At 36.4% G+C, this 12,191-nt stretch overlaps 1 protein-coding gene across 2 annotated transcripts in view; it reads right to left on the bottom strand.

Moving 5' to 3' along the window:
• Window positions 1-12,191, bottom strand: part of PCSK6 (proprotein convertase subtilisin/kexin type 6) — a 250,644-nt gene that overhangs the window by 134,812 nt on the left and 103,641 nt on the right. For both annotated transcript variants that reach the window (XM_027852143.1, XM_027852144.1), the window contains exon 8: window positions 8,430-8,642. In XM_027852143.1, coding sequence (XP_027707944.1) covers window positions 8,430-8,642 — 213 coding nt within the window. The remainder of the gene's footprint in view (window positions 1-8,429; window positions 8,643-12,191) is intronic.

Below are 12,191 nucleotides of genomic sequence, written 5' to 3' on the forward strand. Positions count from 1 at the left end.
ACCGTTCCCATAGGGGTGGGCAGTTTGATTTAGAGATCAAAACCAAGAGCAAGAACTAATTAAAAACTCAGAGTTTTAGAATATTTCCAGTTCTCTTTGTGCAGTTTTTCGCTTTGATGTATAAAATGTGGATTATCAAAGACCATGACTGTTGGGGCTATGAATGTGGGTAGAAAAGCAACAAATGTAAATCTAACATAAATAGGTATGGCGGTATCATATATTAGCTTCATTGTTCCTGAAAAAAATAAAGGCCACCTCACACTTCCATTCTTCTCTGGATTTCTGAGCACTGTGTTTCTTACTCATTGCTGGCTAGTGACTCACTACGCTTGCCAATGGCATTAGCAGCTAACAACATGAATCACTCTAGCAATTTTAAGCAGTAGGAAATATTTTAATGAGAGTTATGTCAACATTTCTCATGTAGGTGACCATATGATTCAGAATAGCACTTTTGCCTTCACATCAAAAAAGATCATAGGTCTAAGTTCTCCACCAGCATTTTTGTACAGACAGCTATCATTTGAGCTCTGAGGCTGGCTATGCGAAACACATTTTCTTCTTTGCAGAAGCATGTAAACCTGGAACAATCTCCCACTCCCACTTATCAGTGAGCTAACAACAACAACAAAAAAAAGTTTATGGTCCTTTCAGCAAAGGAGATGTTGGATCTGGTTTCCGAGCTCCCACTTCACTTTAACCTGAGTTCTATGACCTCAGGCTGCATGTTATCTATCAACAGGTGGCTGCTGGTCTGTCATATGGTGTCTCTGAACTGTCAGCTATTTAGATACCATTGTTCTCAAACTATAAAAAGTGGGAGTAGGAAGGAAGCATTAGGGAGTTACTTGTGTTGCATTCATCCGTGAGTGTCTGAGAAGTTATTGCTCATCTTCAGGTATGTTTTCCAAGAATTATTTATTATCTTAGTTGTGTAACAGAAGGAATGGAAAAGCATTTATTAAGCATTTACTATGGATCAAGTTCTGGGGATAGTAATCAAAAACAGAGGTATTTCTTCCTGTCAAGAAGCTCACAGTTGAACTAAGTGAGACCAGAAATAAAGGAAAGTTCATGTTTATGTTTAGTTCATGATAGAAAGAAAGGCTGAGTAAGATTTAGGCAAGAAGAGTAGCAGGTCAGATGACAAAAGCCAAAGGGTCTTGGGGTGTAATTGCAAGACAGATGGTCCCCCTACTTGGAGGATAAGGAGTTGAAGGGTACAATTCCCATTAAGTACTTAGAATCCCATAAGAGTTTTGCATAAGCTTTCAGAATAATGACTCCCAGTCAGATGCTCTTCAAAGTATTATAGGTTCTCTTCCTGAATGTTTTAGTGTATAAATGTAGGGGGTGGTATGTATGGAGCCTGGTGAAGCAGGGAATTTGACCTGTATGAGCACATCTGTTGGGCAGCATAAGATTATGTGGGGGAGTTAATGGGAATTCACTGTCCTCCCCATCCCGGCCAATATAACCACAGTAGCTGGGTAAGAGGGTAGGAAACAAATAAAAAGAACTGTGGAAAGTATCCTTCAAAGGAGGAGGAAGTGGTTGTAAAGGAGTCTTGAATATGCCTGGAGAGATGTACATTTCTGCTAAGTCTAATAGTACACTTTAAGTAAAGGCTGAGCATGGGAAAGCTCAGCTATGAGTGATGGATATTTGAAAAGACCAAGAATAAAACTAGAAACCCATTTTTTTTTTTGCTAGGCAAGGGGGTAAGTGACCTGCCCCAAGGGTCACACAGCTAAGTAAGTGTTATATGTCTGAGGCCGGATTTGAACTCAGGTACTCCTGAACGCAAGGCCGGTGCTCTATCCACTGCACCACCTAGCTGCCCCTTAGAAACCCAAGTTATAAAGGAGATGTTTTTACTAAGCTGTAGTGGTGTGTGTGTACATATGTGTGTATGTGTGTAAACTGTCCAAGTTATCATTATATCATAGGAAATTGCCACTAAGCATGTACTCTTATTTCTATTCTCCCAGAAAACAAGAAATTCTTCTTACTATAACATTATCTCTAAAAGAAAAGAACAGTCTTAATTGGTGTCAAAGTATTTTGCCTATTTCTAAGTCCCTTGCACATATGTAGTGCCTATTAAGCAAATAAAGCTATGCCACAGTTTCCATGGGTTGATTAATACCATCTAAGCTGCACAAAGTCTACAGTACACCATAACAATGCTCCAACTGGCATTAGTTCAGTCAATAGGCCCTTGTCAGGCTTCAACAAAAGCTTTGGTTAAATAAGATTTGAGCAAGTCAATACTTAAACTTGGCTAAATGCAACTTAATTCAACAAGCATTTATATTTATTCAGTGCTTATCATATGCAAAGCACCGGAGATGGAATGGCGAAAGCGAAACAGTACCTTCTCTCAAGGATCTTATGTTCTAAGTATGTTTATAGATAAGTAAATACAAGATCACAGGACCCATTTTTAAAGCTGGAAGGCACTTAAATGCCATCTAGTCCAACACCTTCATTTAAAAAAATATTAATTTTTCAACTCCCTGATTTTAAAGAGGCTTGGAGAGATTAAATGACACCCAAAGTCACACAGGTAGTAAATGGCAAGTCCTTATATCCTTTGATCTTTCCACTACATTATACCGCCTGTCATGAAATAATTCCTATAGTAAATGGCATGTGAGCCTTAAAATAAGCTAAGGATTCATTCTAAGAGGGAGGAGAGGCATGGGGGACAGCCTATATAACAGTAAGGAGGTGGGAGATGAGTGCCAAGTCTAAGCTAATTTGTCAAGAACACAGAATGCATGGTAAGGAGCAATGTGAAAGGAACCTGGAAAGCTAGACTGGAGGCAGATTCTGAAATGCCGTAAATATTAAACTGAAAAGTTTGTATTTTATCCTAGAGTCAATAGGAAGTCATCAAAGGTCCCTAAGTAGGAAAATGCCACGTTCAGACCAGTCCTTAGGGAAGATTTGGGCAGCTTCATGAAGGAAGCCTCCCAGACAGGGGAGAGACTAGAAGCAGAAAGACCAAGTAGGAAGTTCTTACAAAATTTTTGGCAGGAGGTGATGAGGACCTAAACTAGAGTGGCGTAGGCAGAGAGGAGACAGATGTAAAAGGTGTTATACAGACAAAGTTTGTAAGACGCGGCGGCTGATTGAATACGGGGGTGAGGAAGGGGGAAGAGGCAAGAATGACTCTCAGATTGTGAACCAAGGTGGCTTGATGATGGTGCGTAGGTATATCCAAGAAAGTCACTGGTGGGATGTAAGAGCTCAGAGGGAAAGAGAGGACTGGACGATATATAGACACGGAAATTCACCTGTATGAAGATGATCACCGAATTCAGGGAGCTGATGAGATAACTAAGATACTAACAGGGCTGAGGATAGAGCCCTGAGACACACCCCTGCTTAAGGGATCTGGTATGGATGCTGAACCAACAAAGGATATTGGGAAGAACTGGTCAGACGAGCAGGAAGAAAAGCCAGCAGATAAACACGAGGGAGGAGAAAGTATCTAGAAGGAGAAAGTGGCCGATAATGTCAAAAGATGCAGAGAATACAAGGAGAAGGACTTTAAAAAGGCTAGGAAATGGAACCATTAAGAGATCACTCAACTACAGAGATAAGTTTCATTGAAGCACTAGGGACAGAAAGAGGATTGAAAAATGAATAAGAAGTGACAATGTTAGAAGAAATGAGTGTAGACAGCTTTTTCTAGGAGTTTGACTGTGAAAGGGAGAAGAGCTATAGGATAAGAGCTTGAGTGTACAGCAGGGGGATGGAGGAGCAAGCCCCAGACCAGTTTGCAGGCAGCAGGGAAGGAGCCAGTAGATAAGGACACCATTCAGAATCTCAGCAGCATATCCTGGGAACACATATTCCAAGAGAAAAGGCAAATACTACATTGAACTAATAACATAGTAAACTAGTCAGAGTTGCTGCCAGGCTGTGCTGAGAGCGATTATAGCTGACCTTTCTGGTTGGTTCAGAGCAGACCAGAACAGGAAGCCTGTGTGCTTCTACAGAAAAACATAAAAATAAATTTGCACATAATTTCTAAAGATGTGGCTCAGCAGCAGGGGTAATAAAGCAATGCTGGTGAGCTTTAAAATTAAATTGTTTCTGTCTAACATTACAGTTTTGGCCTAACCATGTGTAAAATGATCCCTTTAATAACCAATAATTTGAATTATGCATTAATTTTAAATTTAAGACAGTTTAAAAAGTTAGTAAAATATCAATCTTTAAACCCACCCAAATATTTTTAAAAAGACTGTGTTAAGATAAATCGGAGTTAAGCTAATGCTCATTTCCCATGAGTTTATAGATTCAAATTCTAAAATACTGCTTTCATGTACAAAGGAAAAAGCCCTATAATGGAAGAGGATAATCAGTGAAAACTGAGGACATTCAAGATGTATCAATGTAAAAATCTATCTCTAAATACCTAACATAGAGTAGTAAGTTTCCCTTACTCCATTTACATGTAGAAATCGAACTTGTTGACAGAATTCCAGGTAAAATCATAGAATTTCAGTTATTGAAATGATATCTAATCCATCACCCTGTTTATATAAATAAGGAAACTGAGGGCCAGGGAGATGATGTGATTTGCCCTAGGTCACATAGCAGTTTTGTGGCAAAGTTGGAACTAAAACCCAGGTTTCCTAACTCCTAGCCTAAGAATCTTTTTGGTACATCACAATTGTGAAACACCTTGACAATGGTCAACTTGATATTGTTTGATAAATCCATTGTTTCATGGATATAGATCACAGACCCCTCATACTTTCTCATCCTGTGCAATTCCTGTCTGTGTCTTTCCATAAGTCATTTTGAAAGTATCCACTCAATACACTGAAGGCCTTTTTCCCTATTCCTTTTTTTTTAAACAGAGGGTATTAATAGAGCAACTGTATTGTTCTTATATTATTTCTTATTCTCACTACATGATAGGCCCATCATCTTTTTTGTCAATAATATCTTTTATGGTTTGCATTTATTTATGCTGGGCAAATTATTGTTATTAAATGCTCCAACCTGCTTATGCCCTTCAGGAAGCTTTCCCTAAACTCCTCTTAATTCCAGTATTTTCCCTCTTCTATTTATTTCCTATTTATCCTATATATAGCTTGATAGGTATATATTTGTTTGCATTTGTCATTTGTTTTATCTTTCTCATAAGTTTGTAAGCTCCCTGAGATCAGAGACTATCTTTTGCCTCTTTTTTAATCCCTAGTGTTTAGTACGGTGCTTGACACACAGTAGGTACTTAATAAATGTTTAATGATTGATGGATTTTTGATGTCCTTTGGATCATTTGTGAAGTTTGATTCTCCTGAAATCATGGTTTTCTATAATTCATAGTCACGTAGCACCACCCAAAATATTGGTGTTAAAGATATGAGATTTGTGGATGATGACAAGTTAGGAATCACTGAAAGCATTCTACAGTTTTCCCAAAGTAATGCAAGCCAATTTCTTTCTGCTGCCCAATTTTAGGTATGGGTCCACTAACCATCTATAACACTTATCTAAGATATACATTTTGCTGGTCTACCTTATTTGGTCCCATCCAGCTTCATGTTACTGTCAGCCCAGCAAACATTTTTTTTTTATTCAGTACATACTTAAGGGCAATCTCTTTAATACTAAAGTTGATTTCTTGGAGTTTTGAGGAATCACAATCTTGAAGTAATTGTTACAATGTCATATGTGGACAAGAACATTTAGAGTACCTCACCATCAATAGGGAATCCTTCTTTTGTTAGGACTTTTCTACATAATATCTTCTATAACATTGCTGAACATGTAACTTAAAGATTTCCATGGTACAATTATAATGCATCGAAACAATGCAGTGTTTTGTGAAATGCTAGGGGCAGGGACTGAGCTGATTACTTTCCAAGGGGCCATAAGCCATTCTCAGTAAGATTTGAAAAAGATGAGTAAGTAGACATGGAGGTTGTTAATTGATTAAATAAGATAGTGGATCAATTGACATAACAGATGTAAAGTTCTTTACAAACCTTAAAGCTATGTGTTATTACTTTTTCAATCACCTTATAAAAAAAAAAAAACATTTAGTGGGGAGGCAATCAGAGTTAACTGACTTGCCCAGGATCACACAGATAGTAAGTGTCTGAGGCACATTTGAACTCAAGTCCTCCTGACTCCAAGGCTGGTGCTCTATCCACTGCAGCATCTTGCTAACCCTCAGTCACTTTTTAATAATAAAAGAACAATTTGTTATCTTTTTCAACATTTTGTATAAATGAATGAGTGAAAAAAAATAAAACATTTAAGAAGTGCTTTTTTGGAAAGCAATCTGGAATTATCCCCAAATAATTATTAAACTGCCTATACACTTTGATCCAGCAATACCACTACTAGGTCTATTTCCAAAGATGATTAGGGAAAAAGGAAAATAACTTCTATGTTCTAAAATGTTTATAGCAGCTCTCTTTGTGGTGACAAAGAACTGGACATTGTGGGGATGCCCATCAATTGGGGAATGGCTAAATAAGATGTGGTATACGATTGTGATGGAATATTATTGTGATTTAAGAAATGATGAGCTCAATGATCTTAGAAAAACATGGAAAGACTTGCATGAAATAATGAAGAGTGAAATGAGCAGAACCAAGAGAACATTGAATACAGTGACAGCAATATATTTTTTAGCAATGTTTTAAAAACAACTTTGAGCAAACAAGTCATTTTGACTGTTATAAATACCCAAATTAATTACAAAAGGACATGTGAAGAAGCTATTTGTATCCAGAGAAATAACTGATAAATAGAAGTATGTATAGAATGGTTTTATATATATGACATATATATATATATATATATGCACATACATATTTGTGTCTAATGGTAGCCATCTGTAGGGTGGGGGAAGGGAAGAAAAAAGGAAAAAAGGGGAAAAAAGAAATTTACATGATAACTTTAAAAGGAATAGCAAATTGTACATACTAGATTTGAAGTTTGATGTGCAATCTTTTTTTGTTATACTATATTACGGAAAGGCTTGTTTTATTCCATAAATTAAAAATTAAATAACTTTTTTTTAAAAAAGTGCTTATTATGTGCAAAGTACTATGTGAAGTACTGGGGATACAAACAGAAACATAAGACAGCCCCAGTTCTCAAGGAGCTCATGTTCTAATGCAGAAAGTTTCACCTGCAAGTAAGATGGAAACATCCTATGGTCCTAAGGGTGCAGCAGCAAAGGTGATGTTATTAATGATGATGTCCTTAATGTCATTTTCACTGATAAAAACATAACTGTATGTGATAGTGCCAAAGACTCTGGTAGCAAGAACTTCCTTTTCTGGGTCTTCAGTTGTAGTGGCAGCAGACTCTGCAAGAGAAGTTGCCAGGCTGTATCTCCACTGGGGGTGGGTAGCTTCCCAGGATGATGACTGAGGGCACTGGCTGGAAGCATTACTATTCCCAAGGCTCTTGGATTCAGGGTGCCAAATATTTTTCTCTGTTTAAGATAATTTGAAAATTGATCCCAAGTTTCTCAAAATTATGTTTCTCTAGCAAAAATTTCTTCTATATTTGTTTGGTTAGGTTCAGTTTTTTTTTTCCAAGCTTCCCCTTCTTAAATGACCTGGCCACTTTTTCACAAGGTACATTAGGTACTGAGGAGGCAGACTCTAAATGTGGTACTTACGATATTTGCCTGGATTCAAAAATAGATGACTATAAAAATACTACTAAGTCTGTTCTACTTTGAATTGATTTGTTGTCTCTTTTGGCTACGTGTACAAATAAATACTCTTGGGATTATTTAATATATTTGGATTTCATGCTAAACTCTCTTTAGGATTGTGTTCTTCAACTGCTTTATTTTGCAAGGCGATACCTCTTTAGTTTTCCATTCTTCTCCCTAATGTTTTACACATACCTTCGCTGCCATGTTTTTCTGTTTTACAAGGAGATTGTGTTTTCTTGATGAGGTAGTTCTTAGATGATTTTGGTCTCTAGTCATGGCAATTGTTATGCATAGGTCAAACTTCTCAAAAAATGGTATTTCAGTTTCTGTCTTTACTTCTGTCCACTCTTTTTTTTTTTTTTGCCAGAGTTGATAGTTTATTTAAATTGGTTCTTAATCACTATTTTTAGATTTTGGAAGCCCTATGGATTTTATTGTGCTTTTGCATTAACATTGAAAAGAAAAGCCCAAGAAAATAGAAATGAAGCTATTTTCTTCTTTCCTGAATTCCAAAGGTCTATGACTTAGACTTACCTTTAGTTTAAATAGTTAGTTCTGAGGTAAAATGAAGATGCTGATGATAGAATAATCATTCTACTCTGCCCATCTGACATAAAGTATTGAATATCTTTCTTAATTAAAGCACAAGGTGGAAATTTTACAAATCATTTCATAAGTTCTTTAAGAAGATTAGAAAGAAGCATGTACAACTTACGATTTTTCCTTCATAAAATGCTCCACTGCTGTAGGTTGTAGCCAATGTAGAAGCGCACTCCTCAAGATACCAAGGTTTATAACCATTCTCCGTGGTACTGCTGACAGAGATAGTGTATATACTATTGGTGTAGCCATCACAGGAGCAATAGTCACCTTCTCTTCCTCCATTTCCCGAAGCCCAGACAAAAATGGAACCTAAGCCCTGGCGACCCTAAAAATTCAAGACAGGGGAAGTGAGGGAAGTAGCTTACTAAAATGAGGCAACAACTCCACTCTAAAACCTCTAGTAGTGTTTTCTACTAAAAGAATTAGAATTTCACATCCATTCTGATCCCTCTCTTTACTCTACCTATCTGAATATAATAGCAAAAGCATAAAGAGGCAAGATTTACATTCTGCATTCTAATATAGTATTTTTGCTTGAGTTGACAGCCTCTGTAGAACAATGGAGAGACATAACCATATGCTTGTAGTTTCAAAGCAAAGATTTAAGCTTTTGTTCACCACTTGTAATGTTACGTTTTTAAGACCTACTGTGTTCCAAATAATATACAGGTTGTTAATTATGACTGAATTTAACCCTTTAGTTGGGGATTTAGAGATGCAGAATTCTGGTACAAAATTAGTCTCAACAGGCAGCACAGTGTAACAGTTAGCATGATGAACTTGGAGTCAGTAAGATCTGGGTCCAAATCCCCCCTCTGACACTTACTATCTATGTGACTATGAAGAAGTTACTTACACTTTCTAAACCTCAGTTTCCTCATCTGTAAAAATGAGAGGAATAGACTCAATTACCTCTAAAGTCTCTTCTAGCTCTAATTCTAGGATCTTATTAAAAATATTTGAACATTTTAGGAAGAAAAGCAGGAGCACTAAAAACAGAAAAAGAGAAAAATGATTTAGAAATGGGAGATCTCTCTTTAAATAAACAAAATGCTGTTTTCCACAGGGGAGTATGTGTTGTTCCTTGATGGTCTAATGAAAATAATATAAAATCATACCAATGTGATGACAGATTCTGAGAGTAAAACCTAGGTATATCTAGTGTATTTATATTAAGTTTTTCTTTTTTTAAAGTACACATGAAAACAACGGGAATGATGTGTTATTAGCAGGTTTTCGTATACTGCTACTCAAGTCCCATAGGATGTATCTATGCATAAAACTGTGTTGTCAACCATTTTGACTGTAAGAGAATGGTCAAACTAATTAAATTAGCCTGAAAAAAATAATCAAATTGCTGCATAACTACCCAGAACCACACCACCAGTCTCCACAAATCACTAAAATCTAGGCCAATGTTTGCCATTCAGATTCATTGACATAAGCTTTACAGACCAAATGGCTAACCCCAACTGAATTGGCGATTAAGATACATGGTGAAGCAGCACTACTGTTTCTAATTTTGGCTAGCTCACTATTAGATTTGGAGCCAGTTTTCAACCTCAAATCTAAAATCCTGTTTCTAATTTTAGGCTGATGTCATTTTGAGACCCTGCTCCTGGTAGGAAATACCAAAATCACATTTAGAAAATTAAAGCCAACATCTACCATGTAGGTCTTCCAGTGCAGTAACCCATCAGCTAGTTGTATTTATAGCTCAAATGGCCTGTCAGATTATTTTATTTTTATCATTCTTTGTACTTTCTCCAGCAAGAAGTTAACAGAGAATATAAGAAAAATTTATTTCATTTGCATGCACTCTCTCTGTATTTGTTACTACACTATAAGGATTCCTTTCTAAATTTAAAAAGTGGGTTTGTCAGACTTGACTGGAATAATTAGCTCAGCCCAAACCTGAGTTGAAAGGCTATTCACGTGTATCTGATGAGTCAAACCTTTGGAGCAATGTACAGAGTAATGATGATGCTGAGGATGTTGATAACTGCAGCTGACATTTATATAATTCTTTAAGGTTTGCAAAGTGCTTTACAATGTTAACTCATTTGATCTTTATAACAACCCTATGGAATTGGTGCTATGACTATCTCATTTTTACAGATGAGGAAATTGTAAAGCTAAGGAAATTGTGTGGCTTACCTAGATCACATGGCTAGAAAGTGTCTGAGACAGAATTTGAACTCGAGTCTTCCTGACTCCATAAAACAGATAGATACATTTGTGCATATACATGATCTCCAAAGAGTTGAGAATACCTCAGATCAGTCCATCCTCAGTAACCCAATTCAAGAAATATTTCCTGCCCATGTTTAATCTGACTTTGAAGAATATTATCCCCCTCCCCAACATACGTTCAACAAAGTTGTTCATAAAATACTGTCATTTTGACAAAGTAGAACATGCATCACTTTTACTACAATGGCAGCCAAAATGATCTAAACAGCTGCATACTCTGGCTAAATAGTCAAGTCAATAAACATTTATTAAGCACCTACTATATGCCAGATAGCATACTAAGCACTGGAGATATAAAGAAAGGCAAAAACAGTCCTTGCCCTCAAGGAACTCACAGTGGAGAAATGACATGCAAACAATACACACATAATATATGTATAAATATATATATGCATACACATGTTTATATATCTATATATTACCTCCAAGTTACATGAAAGATATATGTATACATATATTCATATGTATATATTTATATATCTTTAAATAGATGCATGTATATTTATATATATTTATATTATCTATAAATAGATAAATGCATATTTATTATATATAAAATATATAATTTATATGTAATATAAATTTGAGATGATAAACAGGGGGAAAGGCAATAGCATTAAGGAGGATTGGGAAAAACTTCTTGTAGAAAGAGAGATTTTAACTGAGACTTGAGGGTTACCAAGGAAATCAGAAGGCAAAGAAGAAGAGGGAAAGAAATAGTTGATCCTATTACATATTTAAATAGAAGTCTGTTTACCAATTTCTCAATGTATGTTTATTACCTGTAAACTCACACATACGTCAAAGCATCAATAGCTGAGGTATGTATTTTCATGGGCCATCACTTCAGTTGCTTATGGTAGAATATGAAGGTTTTGGATGAAGTGTAAAACCTACCCTTGAACTTGAATATTCTATTCATTAAAGCCACAGCACTGACCTGATCAAAACATCTATCAGCTTTGTGCCTGTGAACAGAAGAGTTCATCCATGAACTCAAAAGCTCTGTTGCTGAGGTCTAGTAAATGCCTGCCATCTGTTAGCAGCTATGGCAACGTGTGGCCTCGCACAACGGAATGACAAATCTGTATGTGCAGCAAAGCATTTTGTGGTGCCAAACCATTCAGAGGAGGTTTTATTTGATGCCTAACAATGAATTTAAAAGTTTTCCCATCCAATTCACCGCCATCACCTCATACCGAAGAAGGAATTTGTGAAAGTATGGGAGTGGGATGAGGAAGAAGGAATGAGAGTGGCGGCATGGCTCAAGGCCTTTCCATTTGTAAGAGAATTTTCAATTTAATGCAATAGAATGCTTCACTTTAAGAGTCCTCACACAGGACATTTTACTTCAGTTTAAAGGTACTCCAACTCTGTTATTTTTCAGATGAGGAAACTGAGGCCCACGGAGGTTCAATACCTTGATCAAAGTTGCATAACTAATTAGATGCAGAGGGCGTAGAGCCTAAGTCTTTTGTTGTTTGATTCCTGGGACCAATACTCTTTCCCTTAGATTATAATTCCCCAATAATTTTAATATTTCAGAAATCTATAACAAGCACATTTGGAAGAAACTGCTTGGTTCCATTTGAAACTTCTCTACTTTACTAAAATGATGAAA

This window comes from Vombatus ursinus, unplaced genomic scaffold (assembly GCF_900497805.2).
Source record: "Vombatus ursinus unplaced genomic scaffold, bare-nosed wombat genome assembly UNPS02009205.1, whole genome shotgun sequence".
NCBI classification, from domain to species: domain Eukaryota; kingdom Metazoa; phylum Chordata; class Mammalia; order Diprotodontia; family Vombatidae; genus Vombatus; species Vombatus ursinus.